General features: G+C 44.2%; 1 protein-coding gene across 8 annotated transcripts in view; it reads right to left on the bottom strand.

Annotated features, from left to right (window-relative positions):
- Nucleotides 1-23,304, bottom strand: part of mctp1a (multiple C2 domains, transmembrane 1a) — a 455,748-nt gene that overhangs the window by 379,785 nt on the left and 52,659 nt on the right. For all 8 annotated transcript variants that reach the window (XR_014598230.1, XR_014598231.1, XR_014598232.1 and 5 more), the window contains 9 exons: nucleotides 22,985-23,149; nucleotides 22,605-22,735; nucleotides 21,619-21,805; nucleotides 15,215-15,308; nucleotides 10,595-10,697; nucleotides 9,637-9,739; nucleotides 8,961-9,062; nucleotides 8,379-8,453; nucleotides 5,963-6,082 (listed from right to left, as the gene is read on the bottom strand). Coding sequence is in view for 5 of the 8 variants with exons in the window: in XM_084025756.1 (XP_083881882.1) it covers nucleotides 5,963-6,082; nucleotides 8,379-8,453; nucleotides 8,961-9,062; nucleotides 9,637-9,739; nucleotides 10,595-10,697; nucleotides 15,215-15,308; nucleotides 21,619-21,805; nucleotides 22,605-22,735; nucleotides 22,985-23,149 (1,080 nt within the window). In the remaining 3 variants the exon portion in view is untranslated. The remainder of the gene's footprint in view (nucleotides 1-5,962; nucleotides 6,083-8,378; nucleotides 8,454-8,960; nucleotides 9,063-9,636; nucleotides 9,740-10,594; nucleotides 10,698-15,214; nucleotides 15,309-21,618; nucleotides 21,806-22,604; nucleotides 22,736-22,984; nucleotides 23,150-23,304) is intronic.

Genomic DNA, 23,304 nt, shown 5'->3' with positions numbered 1-23,304 from the left:
CTGAGAGCTAAATGTACATTTGAAATAATCCTGAATGGCCTTGGTGCAACATCCAAATCTCCCAAAAGGATTAAAATCTTTCCCCGTCTCTCTCAGGCTCAACTTCACTTTCTCACATGCAAAGAGCCTCTCTGATTCAGCTGTGTTGGAGAATCGGAACGTATTCAATAATTCATATTTGTATAGTAATAAGCAAAACAACCATTTCCCTTCATTCGTGGGGAAAAGCCGTTAGGACTGTGTAAGCTCAACAACGCAGACTTGAATACAGACAAACACATGCTCATCAACACAGACAAAAATATAACCATTGTAAAATGATCCATCTCCCTACAAATTAGTCTAATTTACAAACCTGTAACACTGTTAAACTGGAATAATCTGGGACTAAACAACGTGCAATAGAGATGCAGAAACACGTCTTCAGTCAAACAAACAAAGGAGCTCACTTGTCTTAAACCTATTCTACTAGGAGCTATAAATACCTGCATTTACAAAAAAATACACAGAGTGCTCCTTTCAAATGCTCTGCTATAAATACACCGTACAGTAGGCATGTATCGTAAATATATTTAGTGTCTGCTTCCCTAATCGCTCATGGTATCACAGACGAATGAATTGCTCCTCACTGTCCTGATGTTTATATGAAACCTAAAAACCCTCTTTTATGTTTAGAAAAAAAATGGCTTTCTTCTCCGTTTGCCTGAGGTTGTTTAACCTGTCGTACCCCTTCATTCCTCCGCCAGTTGGTTATAGTAGCTGAAGGCGAAGGTTTGACTGGCAGCTAGAGGAACCGGACACCCAGGCACAGCAGTGGCCGGCCCTGCCCCGTCTCTGTGCCCTCCGGCTGGGTAATAGGGGCCCTGCAGTGCCTGGACCTTTCCACCAGGACCGGGTGATCACAGACCCCTCCACACCCCCCCCATTGCTTGCTACACCAGATAGCAGGCTCTTTGCCTGGGGAAGCAGGAGTGGGAAGGAGCCTGCTGTGGATGTCAGTGACCAGAGAAAGGCGGAGGCGGCAGGGGGGGGAAACATGTGGGATCAGAATAAAAAAATAGGGGGGGAAATGCTAAATGAAGCTCCAGATGCAGTCTTTGGAATAATTTGTGTTTGATTGTGTGGTCGGAGTGGTCGGTGAATATCTGAACACAGAGGGAGCTCGGCATGCTTCGCGCACGCTTCTCTGCTTAACTCTGCTCATTCTTACCTGTAAAGAATATCCATGTCAACACAGACAGTGTGTTGCCTTTCTCTGTATATACACGTCTAATTATTCAAATCATGCAAACTGTAATTTAGTCTTTAGAGGATATAAATGTGTACATTTGTTATAGAAACAAACGATTTCATGCTACTGTATGAAATATTATCTGTTATTATCTATCTATCTAATATCCTTAGAGTTTAGTTCTTCTTCTTCTGCAACTGACATTTTGTCACCAAAACTACTGGCTGATGATTTGCCTTTTAACAGCAAATCTATTTTGTCATAAAAAAAAACGTAATTTCTTTTAAATTTGTTTGTGCTTTAACTGGTCTTTGGTGAAATGCACTGAAAATTTCTAGGAACAAAACTGTTTGTCACAACTTGTCAAAAAAACAAAGTAAAACAATATTTTCCACTGTCAAGTCTGCTAAACCATTTCAAATATAGTTAAAGGGTGCATCTGAACTGGGCAAACTTCACATCTGAGCACAAGCTGAAATTCAAATGAGACGTGTAATTAAAATAGACCTTCACAAGCATGAACAAAGTAAAACCATGGCAGCATAATTTGTAATATTTTGGCTAAAATACCGATACACACAATCAGCAAACTAAATTAGTTTGACAAGTCTCTGTAGTTGAATTTTATTACAGTTATAATCCTCACCGCTTTCCCTTAATATTAAGAAATCCCCAGAACACCAGACGATATATTAAAAATGTTAACAAAAACAAGGAGAAGTCAAAATGATTTATTCAAGCACTCGGTGCGGCACGTCGAGAGTTGTATCTTGCATTATTTGTTTCAAAACACAGCTCGCGTCCTTACGGCTCTGAGCCGCGGCACCGTGGGAGGGTAATATTCCGTACTTTGGCTTACATTAACCACACACCAGGCTAACTTTCCCCCTGCTCTGTCTCAGTGGAGTGAAACTGAAGTTTGGATTTCAGAGTTCCCCTTTATCTCTCTTACATCAATTTCCATGCTGGCACTAAGTGTTGCCAGATAGCAACGAGAAGTCCTGTTAAGTTCGAGGGAAGGAGAGAGGGAGGGAGAATGTGTCCTGTTTGTGAACGGGCCTACCCATCGTTCTGTGGTGCTAGACTGCCCCCTGCTGTACTCCTGCAGAACCTAGATCCACAGCACAATTAACGCCGTTCATCCCATGAAGAAGAAAAGAAGCTTGAATGACTAAGCCCGATGTGTTAAAGCCAGTCATTTTACAATAACGTGAAATCTTTAAACAAAGAATTATTTTATGGCCACGGCGATGAAACTCAACACGGCTCCGCGAAGTAAAGGATGCCGAGTCCCTGACGTCTCAACAAAAGGCCTTTCCTGTTGAGTCTTTATCTCTGGTGATTAAACTCTGACTTGGTATTCTCCGTTAGTCATGCCACTATATTTCAACTATCATTCTTTTTGCAAATCAGGAGAGCAGTAAAAAAAAAGTGTGAAAGTATATCTTTCAAAGCTGTCCCTTGCTGTGGGCAAAGACGAACTCCCGACTTTAAAACTTTTAAAAGTTAGACAGGTTCTTTGAAGAGGAGTCAAAGGAGCAATTTAAAGAGACCTGGAGTGGTGTGTACCACTGACTGCTATGGCGTCTCTGCACTGTGTGTGCGTGTATGTGCATCAAACTGCCAGCCAGACATGTGCAAACGCACACGCACACACTCCAATAGTTGCTTCTGTACCTGTCTTTGCTTTTTTTTTTTTTTTTTACTCTTTTTTTTTTTATTTCAGCAGGGTGAATTTTTATCTAAATGCAAAGCAGGTGATAGGTGCTCCAGTTTCCTCTAGAAGTAGCTCCCTTGTCTGGGCTCTCTTCCTGATAAGAGTCCTACTTTGCCTGACATAAAAGAGCCCGGTATCATTTCCCCTGCCTCCCCAACAACCCCCAGCTCGCTGCCCTCGCCCTTCCCCGAGCTTCACAAAGCTGCCTCTATTTGCTCCCAATTCAGGGCCCAATTGCAGATAAAGTTACAGCAAATTTGTTTGGAGGAAGAGCTGCTGAGGCCTGCGGTCCCTGGGGCAATAACAGCCTTGTCTTGCAGGGGCCGTGGGGAGAGCTGGCAGCAGCGGCAGGAGAACAGAACCCAACACCGCTCAGCCCCACAATGGCCTCAACTCTCCGGGAGAGGAGGGAGAGGGAGAGGAGGGGAGGGAGAGATAAAGAGGAACAAGGATGGATGGATGGATAGGAGGGCGAGACACTCAGCTCGCAGGTGTGGAGAGAGGAAGCAGACGCTTAACCCTGAGACAGGGAGACGGACACACCGAGACCCCCCAACACACACACACGCACACACCACCCATCATGCAGGACAGGAGGTAACTCCAGTCCCGTCCATTGTGCCAACGCCTCAGGCAAAGCTGCCACGGTGGCTGATTCACTGTCGGGATGGGGGGGTGACAGCAGTGTGGGTGTGAGAGAGAAAGGCGGCATGTGAGACTATGCGATATCTCTCGTTCTCTCACATGCGCACGAAAACACACACACACACACTAATCACAGCTGGCACTAAAAGGCGATGTTTACGTACGGCTGGCATTTCAGAATCGGGCATAAGGAGAGAGAAGAGACGATGGAGAACATTTGGAGTGTTTTTTTTATGGAGGGAACGTTGTGAAGTGACACAGTATGACAACTGGATTTTGATGTACTACTGCATTCAGAAAAGCACAAATAACACGGACACACTTAAACGCACCTCCTCGGGCTTACTTAGCAGTTAAGAAGTGCACACATTTGTAAGTTTAGGGGTTGAATTGCCCACACAACTCCTCCTCTGTAGCGATAGCCGCGCTGGAAAGTTAAGTGTAACATCTGTCTAGAAAGACAGCCAGACAGAAACACAAGTGCACATGTGAACAGACACACATGCCCATAATCACACACAGCCGTACACCTTCATGAACACACCACCTTGGCCAGATGGCCCCCCATAAAAACCCACTTAAAGAGATGAGCGAAGTGATTAAGAGGCCTCTCAAAGTGAGGCAGAAATGAGAGAGGGATGAAGAAATGGAAGGAAGGGAGGGAGGGAGTACCTGTGTAGAAGAGAGGCCCTAAATACTCTGATGCTTTTAGCTAAGTGCACACTCCTACGATAACAGACTCCCAAAAGAGCGAGGGGTGGGGGCGGGGGGGTGGTGGGGGGTGTAGTTGCACAATGACACCTAAATTTCAGACTTTCTATAAACTATAAAACACAACGTCCTTGGCCCAGATACATCCTTTATCGTCATCTGAATAGTCTGCATTTTAGCGAGTACAATGAGAACATGAATAGTTGGCACTGTTACTCAGAAATGGATGTGGGTACGCTGTGTTGGGTGGAGGGCTATACAAGACGCGTGTGTGCTGACATAGAGGTGGCGCTGTCCAAGGCTGCAACCTCTCTCTATTCACCGAGTAGATTGGCAATTCTGTGGTGACCTTGTTTTCTGTGAATTCCTTGACATTCTTTTTTTTGGGGGGGGGGTCTGAAATTTTAATTTATTTCTAAAAGATAAGGAGGCTTCGTTCAGCCTTACACGAGAGAAAATGCAAACGCGGCCGCCGGGCTCAGACATGAGCACGCTCGCACACGCACGGAGGGAAAATGTTAACTGATCAATACTATGTCTCTTCTGACCCATGTCTTGTGATGACACTGTGACCCGCAGCACAAACACACACACACACATACAGTCTCTGCAGGGATGAAGCTGGTGTCAGACAGCCAAACGCTGCTAATGTCTAGTGTCTGCTGTGGAGACACTTAGTGCCCCCATGGTAAAGGGCCGGGGCGGGGCGGGTCCACCTGTCCTGTACCTACTTAAGTCAGGACACTAAACCAGACAGGATTAAATGCCTGCTCTGTCATCTTTAGGGTAGGAACCTCCATACAGCCCTGCAGGAGAATGTCTTTTACTGATAGCTCTGCTGTCCAATTACACTTCACCTTTTAATACCAGACACAGATGACAGGAGAGGGAAGGAGGGAGAGAGGCAGAGCAGGAGGGAGACAGATAGCGAGAGAGGAGGCTGACGGCAGAAGAGAGAAAGAAGCTGCCATTTCTACTGTCTGCAGGAACAGTTTGTCACACTTAGATAGATTATAGCTGCATTTTCTCAGCATTTCGATGTCTGAGGCGAGTGTTTAAGCTGCGACTACAACTCTCCACCGATTCCCCGCGACTCCAAAATGGACACTTGCCATGTATATAGTTTGATTTTAACGCAAAATCAGAAAAGATGATTCACTCCGGACCATCATATCAAGACATTAGAGTGTGAGTGTGTGTGTGGAGGGGGTTACACTTTGAGAATGTACTTAGCTGTGCTTGAGACATCAACAACCCCTCGTGTTAGAGTGTGCTTTACGAGTGAAGGATCCATACTTTGTTAGCAGGAATGGTCCTACAGCCTCTGTGTGTGTGTGTGTGTGTGTGTGTGTGTGTGTGTGTGTGTGTGTGTGTGTGTGTGTGTGTGTGTGTGTGTGCAGATGTTAACTGGCAGAGTTGTTGTTGTAGAATGGAACTGATCAATGTGAGTCTGCTTCATTTAAATTTCAATAAGTGAGAGATAATTACAAACTAGTATGCCTTACTACATGTAGGTACATTTTTAGTTACACACCAAATAAACTAGAAAGCATCATCTTTGTGTCCATAGATTAAATCTCCACACATTTATTTTTCAGTTTCTGTGTATGTGATCCACTGCTGTATGGTACTGTACATGTAGGTGCATCTCTACGTACTATAAAAGCACAGATGCTCCTCTGTGGAGAGTCCCATTCGAAGCAGCTGTTGATGTAGCAGCCCGTGTTGATCAGGAACATGATGCAGCGTCGAACTCTGTTGAAGTTGCGCAACAAAAGCTAAAACGGAGACAAAAACAAAGCAAGTTAAGGTTTAAAACACACCCTTATGGTCAGGAAAAAGAAAAAAGACCATTATAACACCTAATAACACTGTGTACTTTTATGTAAAAGTTGAGACGTGACATATAGCTGCGTATAATTGAAGAAAACGTTTCCACATAAGCTGCACTTAAACTGTTTGAAAAGTTTCAGGGTTAACAGGGGCAAAGTTATTATGACTAACACATGCACAGCTATTACAGCCCATCTCTGATGTAGACACGTGTGATGACAGACTTGCAAAAGAGGTCGATTGTCCCTCCGTTTTGTGCTTAGTTATGATGTGAATTTATCACAGTTTTACCAAGTAAACGTTACATCATATATTTAGCACCTTCATTAAAATGACAGTAAGTCTTAATATGGAAGGTTCAAAACCCCATTGTGTTTCATTTTCCTGTCACTTTGAAAAGTTGTCCGGAGCATTACGTTGTACGACTGGAGATTTGCAGCTCTGACCTCACTTTGGCTTCAACAGTACAACGTTACAGCATTGAGGACGCCGAGTGTTTTCCTTCTTTGGACGAGCTATATATGGATGTGGATCAGCGCACGGGACAAACGGGCCCGCCTTAAGTGTGACAAGCTGACTCACAGTGTTTCTTTACCCGTGATAAAGTTAAGTACAATAATAACAGTTTCCAACGCAGTCCTCTGGATTCTCCTCCCCGAGGGTTCTCCGTGCGTCTTGGCCAGATATGAGAGAGAACTGGCTAACTGCTGTCCTCCCCGTGGACCGCCAACCATTGAGGGAATAGCATAACAGCAGCGCCGAATGCCAACCACCCAATCAGGTCACCACCAGGAGAAAGTGCTCCCAAAGGACAGACTGTCTCTGCAGATCGCTGTTCAAAAAAAATTCTAGGCCATTATCTTACTGTCTGGAACGTGTGCGGCTCATGCGTTTGAATGTAGGTGTGTGTTTGTATGTGTGTGTGTGTGCTTGTAGCGCTACGGTAAAGTCTATTGTCTGCATGTACGTGTGTTTCCGGGTGGATTTGCATGTGGTTAGGGGTGGCTTGGCTGCTTTGATGCTAGATGAGAGGAGGATTCCTCCTTCTCTATGTATAATTATGTGGAGCTTTTTTGTTGCCAAACTGAGGATGACTGTATGGTGTCCTGCTGGGGACGCACGCACCCCGAGGACAGCGAGACTGTGAATCATCCATTTCCACTTTCTTCACTTGATGTACATGCTGTAGTCTGCCTTGATAAGAATATTTCATTTTTCTTGAATTATTGCAAAGAGTGCCTCGCGGTATTCCTTAAAAACACTTAGAAAAGTGGTGGAGTCATTTATTAAGCCAAATGTCATAATTACATTCAAATGGTTTTGTTTGGCAGGGATGCGTTTTTTCTTTACTGTGTGTGTGTGTGTGTGTGTGTGTGTGTGTGCGTGTGTGTGTGTGTGTGTGTGTGTGTGTGTGTGTGTGTGTGCACGCTGCAGCAAGCAACAGCAGGGGAGCTACTACCGCACAAAAGAGCCCTCTCGGGGCAATCCCTCTAAAGCAGCCAGTGACATCATCATTGCGAGACGCTGACATGGGTCATCTCTATGAATCAGAGGTGAAATGGAGATGCCAAAAAAAAAAAAAAAAAAGAATCTACACTTGGGAGAAAGTCGTCGAGTGGGCCGAGCGAGAGGCCATCAGAGAGGGATGAAACAGTGAGGAACGGAGGGACTGGATGGATGGAGGGCTGTGTCATGGGAGCCGGTGCCTGCGTTGAGCTGCTCTGGGGTCTGTGCTCGGCTGTGCACGGCGCAGCATTGACTACCGAGCCCTAACGGTCACTCATATGACATGTCTGATGTGGGCCAGCCCCTACTATTCAGCCCTTTGTGGTGCCGCCACACTGAGCGGCGTGACAATGAAGTGCAAAGCAGCAGTGGCAAAGAGGGCCAACTATAAGGATGGCCAATCTACTTATGCACCCCAGAGCTGACAGCTTGACATTTCTATTCACCACTCAGAGTGGATGCGAGGGGGGGGGGGGGGGGGGGGGGGATGAGAGAAGAGAGAGAGGAGGGAAGAGGGAGAAAAAAAAAAGAAACAAAATGCTGTTTTTCCTTCAATCATCCTGTTGTATCTTGCCCACACAGTTGTTGCGGTTTACAAGATGCCACTCTGCAGGCTTGTTGGTTTTGCTTCAGTCAGTTAAGCAGAATAAGGGAAACAGCGGTGGACACAGATACAAAAAAATCAAATAAATAAGGGCGGCGTGGTTAGAAGATAAGCGTTGGCTGCTGATGTACCTGTTTGGACACTCTGGGCTCCTCCTCGATATACTTCTGCTCAATGGGAATCAACGTCCTGAGACCAGCCTTCACCTGGAGGACGGAGTGAACACACACAGCCTCGTGAAACAGCGGTGAGAGCGGCATCGCACCTATCTTTAACTAAGTAGTGGGGAACTGTATTGGTGGTTATTGAAGGTTTTTCCTAACGATGTGTTGTGATAGCGGCAGCACATGCGTAGAGCGTGCCCCATGTCAGAGGCTAGAGGGAGCGGGAGAGAAAGCCGTAAGATGGCCGCTATAGGACACACACAGCGATGGTGAATGGGCGAACAAAGGCTGTTGAGAGGGAGTCTTCGATAATTAAAGCCAAAATGAGGACGAGGGACAAGGGACGAGGGATGAGATGGAAGCGAGGGAGGGAGGAGGAGGAGGGGAGGGGGGGGACAAACAGAATAAAGACAACAGCAGCGTAGTGGGGGGATGCTGGAGAGAACAAGAGAGGGATGGAGAGAGAGAGGATAATGGGGGGGTGGCGGGGGGGAGGGCAAAAAAAAAAAAATCAGGGAAGAGAATCAAAAAAGCTAAAGAAAGACTTACAGCATTAAAAATCACGTCTATTTCGAGAAAGATGACCCCTTTTGTTGGCCCTGTCAGCTCCTTGCTTTTCAAGGCGTAGGCTTTGCGTTCTCCATTTTGGATCTGTGGGAGAGGGACATGACAGGCGTCTGTCTGGCAATACCCGGCTGAATCGGCTCCCCGGGCCACCTTTGAACCCCAGCTGCTGGCGCTGACAGGGAACCCAAAACAACTGTGGCAACTCTGACAAGTACCTGTTCATTACCCACTGCAACTCGGCTCTGTCAAACAGAAATTAACTATCCTGGGGAATCATACTGTACAGCAGAGCATGGATATATTAGTCGCAGTACTTTCACAGGCGTTCTATAGATATATTTTCGTCGTTTTTCTTTAAATCGGCTCGTTCCATCTCTCGATCAATGTCATTTTCATATCATATCTCATCCCCTCACTTTCTTTCTTCTCACCTATCAATCTTCCCCTTTTTCTTAGCCTCTCTTACATTTGTTTCCTCCTTCCTGTCATCTCTTCCTCTTTGTGAAATAATAACAGTCTCATCTGTGGAGTTGCAAAAATAACCTCTGCTTTTTATATCTTCCACTGTGTTTTCATTTCTTTCCGTTCCTCTATGTTCTCTCTATTATCCCCAAAGGAAAAGGAAAGAGAAACACACAGAAACCTGCCTTTGACTCACATTTAGGAGAGGAATAGCCACTTTTCCCAGGAAGTCTGCACTTCTGTCTCGGTCCTCGTCGTAAACGGTGACCTCGAGTACCGAGTGGATGTCCTTCACGTTGCTGGACCACACACAGAGACAACGCCGGTGACACACATACTGAAATATGGGTTACAAACTAAAACAGTGTGAAAGCTTTCCCATCCGTTTTTTCTAAATGTTAAAGCCTCTAAAGAAAATTTAATATCTGAAAACGAGAAAAGAGACATAACACATGCCTTGTATTAGAAAACCCTCCATTACATTTGTATAAATGTTTAGAAAATCACCATTAATAAGCTTAATGTGAGGCTGCACATAAAGCAACCGCGTGAGCTAAGTAGAATTAAAGTGTGGAGCTCAGACGTGTCATCTTTTGAAAACTAGGCTAGAAAGGAGATGTTATGTATAGAAAGGAGGCTACGAGAAAGATGTGCACTCAAAAAAAATGACTAAATTAACCTTCCCCATCACTGGGAATTAACACGTTAGTATTCTAGAATTAAATATCACATATTTAAGAAATAATGCAGGGTTGGATCATTAACATTCAATTACTGCCTCTGTGTTACTATATATGTTTTAGTCATTTTTGAATAAGGAAAAATGTGGTAAGCCTTCTTCTTCTCTTATGTTAATATCTCAGATTTATTGTAGGCATACAACACATTTCTAAACACTTTGATAATGATTTTTTGATTATTATTTCATAGTTCATGAATGAAAAAGGCATCCGACAACATAAATTGTGATCGATAGATTTTCCTCAGATTGGACCATAATTAATAAAAAGACAAGACAAAAAAAATGATGAATGCTATGAATTAAAAACATAATTATAGATTTTTTTTTCCTTCAAAAAAGGTACATGTCCGTTACATTTTTTTTATTTTAAACCTCCATTGTGTGACATGTGGGTGTTGTAAAAGCCACTCACAAAGTGAAGACCTTGTTCCACTCTGGGTTGAGGTTTTTGTAGACGGTGTGCGTCTGCAGCCGATCGTTACTCAGCTCCACCACACAGAATGGGTCACTCTTACCTGCCGAGCAAAACGGATAAAAAAGAAGGAACAAGCACACGAGTGTGACCTTCTCGGTGAAAAGACACACACACACTGTTGACATTAAACTTTTGTTCGCTTTAGATTTGAAAGAAGAATCTGAAGTAATTCCAACAGCTTTCGTATATCTCCCCCTCATATTATTAAGACGGATAGTTTATAGCATCCTCCCTTTTTACCACACGACAGCTCCAAACGCCGGACTTATCAGAAGTGTAATTTTCATTTTTTAGCCCTGATGCCATATATATTATTAAACGGTATATCAGTGGAACAGCTGCGAGCCGTTTCTATCAACAACCCTGGGAACGTGGACAACTAGAAGATAAGCTCCAGGACAAGGCGGCCCTGGGCGGTCACGAGGAGGGGGTGGGAGAGTGAAAGGAGAGAGAGGACACTGAGAATGGATGGTGTGAGGAGGACACAGACGGCGACGTGGCTCTGAAGGCCAGAGAAGTTCAAAGTAGAAGATAAAGACAGCGGAGCAGGAGTGTGAGAAACACAGCCGGTCCGTGATTAGCGATTCCAAGCGAGCGGCGAGAAAAGAAAAAAAAAGCAAGAATATCATAACAATTAAATGATGAAAGAATGACAGAAGACGTTTCCTCCTCATCCATTCTGCTTTGTCATTTTGACAGCAATGTAAAATTAATAATAAAAAAAAACTGTGAAAAGGATTTTTGGATATTAAAATTGAACTTAAACTGTTAATTACTGCCACACAGTTTTTACACACTAGCAATACTGGTTTCAATCAATATAAGATGTAACGTATTACAGGAGTAATAACAAAACAGCATGAAGCCAAATGTGTGTTTTAAAATCTCAGATATGAAATCATTTGAGTGGTCCGTCACTGCCAGAGGATAAAACTTTATGACGCGGCGTGAAACTTTAAAGACCCTCAGATGTCATAAAACTGATATGATATATGGTTCACTATAAATCATATTCATTAATGCTAATTAATTCCAACAAAACTTTCAATTGAGAATTTACTACGGTTATGTAACCGCGAGCGAGAGGAGAAGTAAACATAATCACAGAGTTATTCCCTCCTCCTGAGAATAGCGTACTGTACTATAATAATCAAAACCAGTAATGTCCTATATAGTCACCATTTGTTTACTAACATCTCATATTTCAATGTCTTTGTACACGGAAAGGAGGGAGAGCGGCTCCCCATGCCTGCCAGCCCACCTCCCTTCCATTCCCTCAGAATTAACTAAAAACAACAAAACTCTTAATTCTGGCTTTGATCATTATTTTTTATTAAAACTGTTGGGAGCTGTTGCGCTGTTTGTTGGAGCTTATCGCTTGAAAAGACTGGGTCAGGAAGTTAAAAAAAATATATGTCCCACAATAATTCCCATGGAAACGAGTGAGAATATTGAAATATTAGTAGAGCAGCAATGTTGCATAATAAAACCCAACAAAGTTGGAATTGAGTTCAAAGCCCCCCTCTCTGCATGGGCTTGTGTAAGTGTGTGTGTGTGTGTGTGTGTGTGTGTGTGTGTGTGTGTGTGTGTGTGTGTGTGTGTGTGTGTGTGTGTGTGTGTGTGTGTGTGTCTTGGGAAATGTGTGTGTAAGTGAGTGTCATTGATTGGTGTGATTTTCTTCAAATGTTGTGACAAGGGCAGGACATTTAGTGGGTGTGCAAAGTAAATGTCACCGTGATCAATGCTGAGCCGTAGGTGTTGCCTTTCATATCTGTTGGTGGGGCTTTATTGATGTCGAGTGTTTGAAGTGGATATTGACAGCCAAGACTCCTCGACGGAAAACAAGATACAGTGAAATAGACTAAAAGACTTCTCAATGTACATACTTATATATACAGTAACATTTAAATCCTTCCTTGGATCATGAATACACATCAAAATGTGTTTTTAAATTGTAAACAAGTGAATAAAAATATATTTTTTTACAGTAGTGAATAATCCTCCATCATTAAATCATCTCGGAGCATAAACGATTATAATGCTGTCCCCACAAATCAAGTCTGATTAAATTTAAATGCAATCATCCAAATTAAGAGCTGGAAATTATTTCTACACAACCATGTCCCTCCCCCCATTTTCCCTCTAATATTGTGTTTTTAATGACATGGCAGGCTGTGTTGCCGCAGAGAGCCAGTTGTCATTGGTGATGAACTTTCACCTTATTGGCCACCAGCACCAGAGGCGGCTGTCTTAACCAATTACACGCTCAGGTTTGAGCGCCACTCAGAGATCATCCAGGTAATGTCCGAGCAAAAAAAGCCCCTCCCCCCCTCTGGGTCCCCGTCTCGGTGGCGCTTCGGAGGGTTTGCAGCGAGCGGCGGGCTCAAACTCATTTCAGTGCGCCCTAAGATAAGTGTGGAGGATGAATACAGTACGGGGACGAGGGAGCGCGCTTGTAATTGCCTCGCAGGAAGCCGAGAGTTAGTGAGGAGTTTGAGGTTGGAGAGCGCACGCTCTCATGTTGCCGTATAATCACAATTAATTAGGATTCAGACTTGAAAATGTAAATCAATCGCATTCATTTTCCATCACTTTAAATCGACTATAGAAGGTTATATACGGTCTTTCCTCGGCGGTGGGAAACGTACACTGTTTTGATATAGAGTGAAGATGTCTAAGAAGTCTACACATGCTGTGACATTGTTGCTGGGAGTGCATGTGCACGGGTTTGTGTGTGTGTGTGTGTGTGTGTGTGTGTGTGTGTGTGTCTATTGAAATGTCGAACAGTGTATCCACTCAGAGGGACAAGAGCTGGCAGACAAACGGATTGTTGGTTTTAGAGACTATTTTCAGTTATCCTACTCGGGCTGGAGAGGAGCTACTCCACAAAAACACTTCAATTAGAGAGAGAGATGGCCAGAGAGGAGAGACACAGAGAGTGTGTGTATGAGAGAGAGAGAGAGAGAGAGAGAGAGAGAGAGAGAGAGAGAGAGAGAGAGAGAGAGGGGAGACAGACAGACTGTGAATGGGAGAGAGATGGTGAACTCTCTCTCTCTCTCGAGGTGACCTCCTCTCTGTCCGTCTGTTTGTCTGTCTGTTTCTCCCTCACCTTGCTCCTGACCCTCTCTTGGTCTGGGCTGTTAAAATAGGGTGTTCATGTGGTGAGGGCTCTTATGTGGCTCTTACATAGCTATTGTTTCTGCCAGTCACACACACACACACACACACACATGCACGCACGCAAACACACACAGTGTCGGACTCAAAACAGGAATGCTCCATAGAAACAAGCCCATTGCCTACTGCTTTTTACGGGTTAAACTTGCTGAAATGAATCCTTTTTTTCTGGAGAGAATGAATTATTTCTTCTTCTTTTTTTCTTGCTTGCAAGAATAACTTAAACTTACATCCAAGTTTTCAACGTTTTTGCTGTGGGTTTTTTTTTTTCTCCACAAATCTGAATTTTTCATTTTATTTTAAAAAAAAAACTCTTTTGTATTCTTAGTCATTTCTATGTAAAATATTCACCCTGGTTGACACCACGAGACATGCTGCAGTTTAACTGGGAAGCCTGTAGCAATAATTCCAAGTCACCACAGGCTGCAGAGGCACTGCTCGGAAAGCCAACGAGTTCTCCATGACCACGTAAAAACCAGCACACACAAACAAACAGCCACTAGACATATATTGCCACAGTTTTACATGTGTTTTTCTTTTTTTGGGGGGGGGGGAGTATCCATGAAGCTCAGACTGAATGATGAGCTCTACAACGAGGCCACAGAGCAAATTTCTGCTCCGAGTGAAATACAAGAGCCGGAGAGCCATTAGCCCTGCACTCCGGCTGCTCCAGCCGCTCCACGCAATAACCCAAATCAACCAGCTCCACTCTGTATTGGCTAATGGGACTGTGGCTGTTTCAAATGGAGAAAGAAACTCTCGACTTTCTCTCTCACACACACGCACACACACATCTTTCTCTCTCTCTCTCTACTAGATAATACAGAGTGAAAAACTAGGCCTGTCCACTGTAGACCTAATTAAAAGTAAGAATTAATGGAGAAAGGAGGATTCAGAGAGAGCAAGCCGAGAAAGAGCGGGAGGAGGGAGGAGGAGGAGGAGAAGGAGGAGGAGGAGGGAGAGAGAGATTTGTTGGTTCAAATATGTACTTTTTCTCTATTATTCAAATGAGCAGCCTGCATCTTTTTCTAAAAAAAAAAAATGCAGAGACAAATTTAGCGTCCTGCACAATGTAGACTTTAACTCTCTCTGAGGATTCTCACAGAGGATCATCCCTTAAACCCAACATTAAACCCGACCCTGACTTTATCGTCGTCGAGATTCATGGCAGAGGAAAATGAGCTACACGAACGGTTCAAATGCAAAACTCAAGCAAGAGTTATCAGATGCTCTGTTAAGCCCACTCTTAACAGAAATGACAAATCATTTCTAAGCACACATGAATACATGAATGTGACAAACGAAGAGACTAACTTTTAACGATGTATATGACATCTGCAGAGGTTGGAGTCTTGTTTGGACTTAAGGTCATTGTCTTACCTGTGACATCTGCTGCCATCAGTCCTTCAGCCCTGATGACCTTCACCTGCACCACGCCGACGTCTTTCAGGTTGTTGAACGACCTCCACAGGCTCTGAAACGCCGTAGGAACAGGGTTGAAAGGTCAGCGAGGACGCCAAATTAGCATTGAAGAGAAAGGCAGGTCAATAGGCTGACATTTCATTAAGAGAGGAAAGGGTAGAATATGTCCTTTAACAGTTCTCTTCTTTGAAAATGTAGAGCTGGCATTTATAGGCGAGTAACAGGGGACAAATGGCCGGATTTAATTTCACTGAATAGCTGCGTTTGCCTCTTTGAAATGTTTCTTAACTTTGTGCCGTTCGCATAAAAGGGAACTTCACCGATTTCTTATAAAGAAGATGAGCCATGGAGAAACACATTGCAAAAGGTTACATCAAATAAATACAGTGCACGGATAAAAGGTAGAACAAATATGAGGTCATTGTTCACAAAAGGCAAGGTGAACACTTCAACATGCTCACTAGAATGAGAGATTTCAGCTTTAGATCTATTCCCAATATACGGAGTGAGAACTCATGAAAACCTGTCTATTAACTATAGACTGTCCAGTGCTGCCATTAGAGGACGGGTTTTTGTACTTTTGCACTAACTGTTCCATTTACTGTTAGACTCTAAATGAATAAGAGTCAGTCATAGAGGAAAGGACTGTAGTTTTTATTGAAAAGTAGTGTCAGTACATTTCCTGTGAACAGAGGAACGTCAGCTTGAAACCATTGTTTCTTCTCTCCGAGCCCATCATGAACAAAAAGCAGAAGTTTGAATACAGTTCTAACAAATGTTGAGGTGTATTATTATAAAAAAAGTTGATTTCCTCCCCGGTGCACACCTTCAGTCTGGATAATTTAATAGGATATGCAGGCTGGTATTTACTTATTTAAGTAGCCATGAATTGCTTCCTCACAATGTTGTTAGAAAGAGAGAAAGAAGAAGTGTTAAGGGTGTGAATGAATAGCAGCGGCAACAGGAAATAAAACTAACAATCTGCATTATATAGCGAGAGAAACAAAAGAAATGACAGCACATATGCACAATTTGCATGTGATGTTGTTTCATTGTTATTAATGTGTCTGCAAAGGGCTCGCAGTATACTACCGACACACAGTCTGAGACCGCTAATACTCTTAACAGAGATATTGTGGCGAGTGGACACATCCAGCCAAGCATGACTGCCAGTGATATCTCACACACACACACACACACACACACACACACACACACACACACACACACACACACACACACACACACACACACACACACACACACACACACACACACACACACACACACAGTCCAGTTAAAACAACATCCAAACAAAAGGAGGGGGTGACACTCATAGTGGATGAACAAACCAGCCGTAAAAATGAAAAGTCAAGCATACAAGCTTACTCACAAACAATCTCCCCCTGATGGTTTCCTTCTTCTTGCATGCTCACACACACACACACACTCAAACACACACACACACACACACACACTAACATACACAGTCGAGGGAAGCCACGTGTCTCTGTGATCCACAAAAATGGAAAAGAGGAAATACTGTATGTACAAGGTTTTAACAACCAGGAGAAATAATGATGACTGTGTGAAAACCGGTCTGTAAATCTGCAAAATAAAGGGAAACCTGTGGAGATCAATGGCGGGGCCATGAGGCATGGGCGCACACTGCCGGACACGCACCGTCATAAACTAATGCTTTTGTTCACACCCAAATACTCAGGTATTAAACACATGCATTGAAAACCTATACTGAGGCCAAATTGAGTAGCATGTCGGCATGTCTTAAAAGCAAAGTGGAAATGCACTTCACTTCAATTTATTTCTCTCTCTCTCTCTCTCTCTCAGTCTCTCTCTCTCTCTGGCAATAACCCTTCCATCCCCACAGGAGTAATTATAATTTAAATTTCAGAGTCAGGGCCAGGCTACAGACTTAATTCATTATTACCAACTCTGTCAGACTCTGCCTGTTTCCAGCGATATCATTGTCCAAAAGCTCTCTAAAGGAGATGAGAGGGGAGAGTGTGTGAAAGAAAGAGAGGGGGAAAGAGTATGTGAAAGAGAGCGAAAGAGAGGGAGAGAGGGAGAGAGAGGCAGGGGACAACTCTCAATTTTAAGGCACGATTTCTGTGAAGATACAGCTGCTTGTTGTGATTATTAGGGAGCAGCCAGGAAGAAAGAGGCATGGAGAAGAGGAGTCAGAGAAAGGGCACGAGGGAGGCAACGGAGAGAGAAACAAGGGCAACATGATGGCTGACGTGTTAGTCTTCAACAGTATTAGCAGGGAATCCAACATCCTAACTTCTTGGTTGATAGATTCATGAATCAGATATTTACGGATTTAGACAGGATTTTCTTTGTAATCTCGTTTAATTGTTAGATAGTTCTTGATTTAAATCGCAACAATTTGGACTCTCTCGTTTGGACAAAAGAAGTTTGGCTTCTTTTATCAAGTGAAAAAAAAAGGATTTTATTGGAAAACAAACACAAAACAGTACCAAAAAAAGTACTGGTTTGATATTGTACCAAAACGATACTAGTATCATCACTATATTGATACATAGACAAACAAAATGGCATCAAGCTGGAATGAAGAAAATTAGATATAATTGCTTCTTTAATGTATGGATGGATGCAGAGGTATTTCCCCACCCCAAAGCCATCATCCAGGTTCCCTGAGGGGACGTTTAGGGCTCAGCCTCAATGACGGGTGGAGACAACACACCCATCCTCCACCTCCACGTCAACATAAACAGTATAAAGATGGAGAAGGTGGACAGACAGACGGGTAGGTAGATGACGAGAGATGAAGGGAGGCCATGACACTGACGGGGGAAGAGGAGGAGATGAGAAGGAGGGAGGAAGAGGAGAGTGGAAGGACAGAGTTAGCTTTCATAAAACAAACCCTCGTCCCTGCCTGCCTGTGATTGACATCTTGTCGCTGTGACATCTTCCTCGCGTCTCTGTCACACTCAACAGACACACAAACACGCTGATGAATCAGCCCCGGCATGGGCTGATGACTCGCTGTCATCTTTGCATCATGTCACCTTTCATCAGAGCTCCGTCTAACGTTTTCACACGCAGACGCGCACAAAGCGTTCGCCCGGCAGCCGCGCAGTTCAGGGGGACATTTCATTTTTCACATATTGCTTGTGAAAAGCTCAAACGCAAAAAATCAGATGCTAACAACTTTCCTCCCAATTCCCACTTCGGCTCATCAACGCGATGAGACGATTCTCTCTCAAAGTTTGCTCTCTGCCCGACACTTTGCTTCAACCCCCTTATCCAACTTCCTGTCCAGGTTGTGTCCTCTCTCTTCACCTTTGAGTGGTGCACTGGAGTGGGTGGGAGAGGTACTGCAGGTGTGTGTGCGCGTCTGAATGTGCATACATGTGGGTGGTGAAGTGCCACCACTTCAGCGGAGGTCGCCATGTCCTCCTTCTCTCATCCACCCATCTTGCGGCCACCTCAGGCCCATTAAGAGCCATTAGTGTGTGTGCTCCTTTGCCATCATAATGCATAAATCTCTTTCTCTCCTCTCCCTCTGTCCCTCGCTACTTCTGGGAAACAGTAATTAGGGATGAAGGAAAGGTTACGGTGAGAAATAGTACATCTAAGGCAGTTGACACTAAGTGTATTGCACCGTGTTGCATACGGCTCTGCCGTCAGCTGCATTCAAAGTAGTTAGCAGGAGAAAACCGTGTGTACTCATTCACACGCATACATGCGGTAAATGCAAGTGTACAGAGGAACTCGCAAACCTGGCAGACACACACACACACACACACACACACACACGCGCACACACACAGCCATCACAATGCAGAACAGCTAGAATGAGAGAGACATTAATGAGCTCGGCGCTAGCGACAGATCCCGGCACTCAGGTGTCCATTATCTGCTTTCTTCAATGGCCACAGATTGGGATGAGGAAAAAACACCTGCTAAATGCAACACAGTGACCTCATTGTGACCACATCAGGTGTGGCGTGTGTTCATTTGTGTGTGTGTGTGTGCACGTGTGTGCGGCAAAGACATTTGTAGGTTTTAAAATCTGTAATGTCTTCCTAGAGATTCAGGTTATTAAAAGCGTGCACGAACGTAGGAGTGTGGGTGTTTTTTGTTGTTGTTTTTCACCATATCTACATTTTGCATCCACAGCTACACACTGCTTTAAAGTAGTGTGTGTGTGTTCTCATGATGAGCGGAGGGGAGGCAGGAGGAGGATTTCGATTGTTTCCTCTTCCTCGTTCTAATTTGTGAAGGTATCTGTACTTTAAAGCCGTGATGATGACAGCACGGAGCTTGTATTGCTCCCCTATCTTTTCTTTATTAGATTGCTGATGCAGGAGCGTGCTGTTTTTGCATGCGTCTGTATGTGTGTGCCTGTTTTGTGATTAGCAGTAGTGGATGCATTGTGCAGGCTGGACAGCTGATTTCAAGCAGATAATACCAGTCAGTACAAACGTGCAGCATACACCTAGCCACACGTGCACGCACATACACACACACCGGGCAGAATGTTGGGCTTTGAGCAGCATTGTTATGTATTAGTGGTGGTACTTGGTCTTATCAGAGATAAGGTACATCTTTATTAAATTCTCCAACTGAAAGACGGCCGGTCGGGGGGAAAAGGAATATGTTAATAGGTAGAGACCATTCACGTCTTCAAAACCGACCTTACTGTGCCCCTCCATCTGCAACCCCCCACCTTCCACCAGCCTCTATCTCCCCATCCCTTCATCTAACAGGAGGGCCACAGTAGCAACAGACAAAGAGTCGACGCTGCTGGGGGAGCGGGACGGAGAAGGAGGCAGGAAAAAGAGGTAGGCAAGGAAAGAAAACGTCTCGCCTTCAGCCAAGCAGAAAAACGGGGTCTGCGCGAGTTGTGAGAGAGGTGAAATAGCTTTTTCTTTTCATTTTACACGCCTTCCCTTCCTGGTGCAACCCTCATCCTTTACCTCTCGCCCCCTATTACACACACTCACACAAACACACACGCATACGCTAAAGCTCCCCGCCCTCATTTTGTGGCTGTGATGAGAGGCACAGCATGCGTATGTCCCAGTCCTAGAGCTCCCCCCTCTGATCTTGGGTGGTTGCTGCAGCGCGGAGCAGAGTGGTCAACCTCCTGTGGCTAGCCAATAAGGCAGCGCCACGGCTATGTAGGTCGCGGCACCCGTGTTTGGCCTGTGGAGCCTCGCCGCTGGTTCCTATGCACACACCGGAAGACACAAAGACACACCAGATGGGAACGCACCGCTAACTGGAATCAGAGCACGTTCCATCTCTGTACGGTATAGCCGCACATAGAAACACACGTGGGTTCTCATGGGAACACTGTGCTCCAACAACTCTACGACACAAATGTAATAATCATTAAAAAATGGGGTATCTTTTTGCAAATTAAACTAAAAAGGCATTAAGTGAACAAATCTCCTCCATTAAAAGTCCGAATGGCTGAAAGCAGACATGGCTACAGCACCGAGAGAGAACTGCTGATTCCGTTTAGAGCAGAGAAATGTCCCATGTCAAGGTTGTCAGTGAATGAAAGCAATTGAACGTGTGTGTGTGTGTGTGTGTGTGTGTGTGTGTGTGGGTGTGTGTGTGTGTGTGTGTGTGTGTGTGTGTGAGAGTGTCTTTTTGTATCAAGGAGTGACAGGGTGTGAGGGGTTAACTCTGCTAAGACAAAGACATAGACTGAAACCATTGTGTTGAATGGAGAGCCTCTGGGACGGACGGGGCCTTAAAGCTCTCTCGGCTTCTCTCTCTCTCTTTCATACTTAGCTCAAATCAATGACGACTGCCCCGCAAGCCAAGAAATTTAACACACAAATAAATGATCCCACTTGCAACGATCAAATATCCACTACTCACTGCAGGATGCTGATGCAAATACGGCACAATACTGGGTGGCTTGAACCATCAGCAACACAAACAAACCAGCAAAGTGAGCCTCTATCATTTGAAAACGGTTCAACCCGTGGGTTTCTTCCTTCCTTTTCCTTTATGGATCTCATCATCTCCCTCTTCATCACATCAAATCACAGCTGAAGCTTTGTGGATTAAAGAAAATCTTGATAAATAAGATGTGAATCAATTATGACTTCATTCCAACGTGACGATATATGTGTGAGGGAGACATGTCAGTCTGACTCATGACACAGAAAAGACAATACTTTCATTTGTCTTTGCAACTTGGACATGTTGAAACGGGTCACTCAGCCACCAATTAGTGGAAGAAGACACACCAGCAGTAATACAGCTAGTGTGCTGCATGAAATTTGATCTAGCTGGATGGACATTATGAAATATCCTAAACTCCAGACAAAGCCACTCTTGCAGTAAAACAAACTCACATATCTCTGTGTGATCTGGTGTCTCTCGTGCGGGTCGTCCAGCATGTTGATTGACAGGTCTGAGATGGAAACGGCGGCGGAAGCAGTGAGCGTTACCAGCAGCACCAGCACACCTTCACTCTCCTCCAGCGGCAGGTCCAGCTTGTGTGTGTGTTCTTTACTGAGATGTGACAGGTCGATGGTACACCTAAAGTGCACAGACACGCACAAATCAACAGAAAACACAGATGCAGAGTTATTGTACCATTTTTGTCGGGAAGGCTGACTGCGCTGAAAAGGAGGTGGACAGTAAAAGAGGAAGCTAAGCAAAGCTACGGAGGATAATAAGGACTAAACTTAAAGAAATGCTAGTGTAGTCATTTCGGGGGGGCTGAAGTTTGCAGAAAACCGCTTGTAAAGTAATAATCACATGGAATCGTCAGTACAGTTAACAAAGAAGTCACACAGAAAGGCATCTCCACTCTCACTATATAGAAACTCATTAAAATGACTTGCACGGTGCACCAGAGCATAGCAACAGCAAAAATAACCGGTCGCAGCATAGCAGGCGTCATGTGTGGAGGTTATGAGCAACGGCAGAGAACGCAGCCAAAGCTGACGCAATTAATTACTTTAAGTATGCACTTGAGAGCATCTTCTCTTGACTGAATTGATTTATTATTATTTTTTTTTTTGGGCTTGCCCTTAAAATGTCTCCAGTTAATATCAAGGTACAGCAATAGTAATTACTGACCTTGGGTCAAAGAGTCCAAAGCAAAGGTGCCTCGTGTGCCTCCATGCCGCTGTACTCATGATATTGAACGGGAGGTAAAGAAATGCGAATTACAGACATCGCTATTTGAACTAAAATGATTGGATATACGGTCATTGTGCAACCTTTTTTGTGTAAGATGTAAGACGTGTGATTTTGGTCAGCTAGGCACACTCTACCTATACATCCTGTAAAGACCTTCGTGCCCCAGAAAGACTGATGAAGACCACTGTACCTCCCCATGAAGTCGTCCTTCTTGCCAGCATCTTTGTCCCAGACTGTGATGTCCACAAAGCCTCCCTGCTCCTCATACATGTGGAAGTCAAACTGCTCTCTCCACTGGGGGTTCAGCGTTTTGGGAATTGTCTGAGAAAAGACGAGGACGTGTATTGTGAAAGGTTTGCTATTTTTCTACCGAGCAATGTTCAGAAAAGTCTTCAATACAAATTGTATAACTGAAAAGGCCTCTCTCTCAATCGCTCAAGTGTTTAATGAATATGAGAAATTAAAAAAAAATCTTACCATACAATCGGTCCTTTCTTACTTTGATCACAGGGCCACATTTAAAGAGCCTCATTCAGAGTTATATGGAGGTACAATTGTAAATTGGATTACCTTGCTCTTGTACTTCTGGTGCCCCATCCTGAATTTGACGTAAGGGTCGCTGAGGCCGTTGGCGTCCATGGGCTGGAGGTGGCGACCTTCTATCAGACTGATGCTGACTATGCCTCGCCACAGCTGGGCTTTTCTGTGCACATCTGACAGACGCATACTCTGATACTGCAGCAGGCACACGCACATCCACAGAAACATTTACACAAAAACATTTATACGTACACAAGCATGTACACAAACACCCCACAGAATAAATACACAAATGCATTCATTAGACCCAAGATAGAAGGATGGCTTTTTGTACACTTTGTCAACAGGAA

Source organism: Eutrigla gurnardus, assembly GCF_963514095.1.
Source record: "Eutrigla gurnardus genome assembly, chromosome: 13".
NCBI classification, from domain to species: domain Eukaryota; kingdom Metazoa; phylum Chordata; class Actinopteri; order Perciformes; family Triglidae; genus Eutrigla; species Eutrigla gurnardus.
Note: the sequence above shows the minus strand (reverse complement) of the source record. Positions and strands in the feature narration are given on the sequence as shown.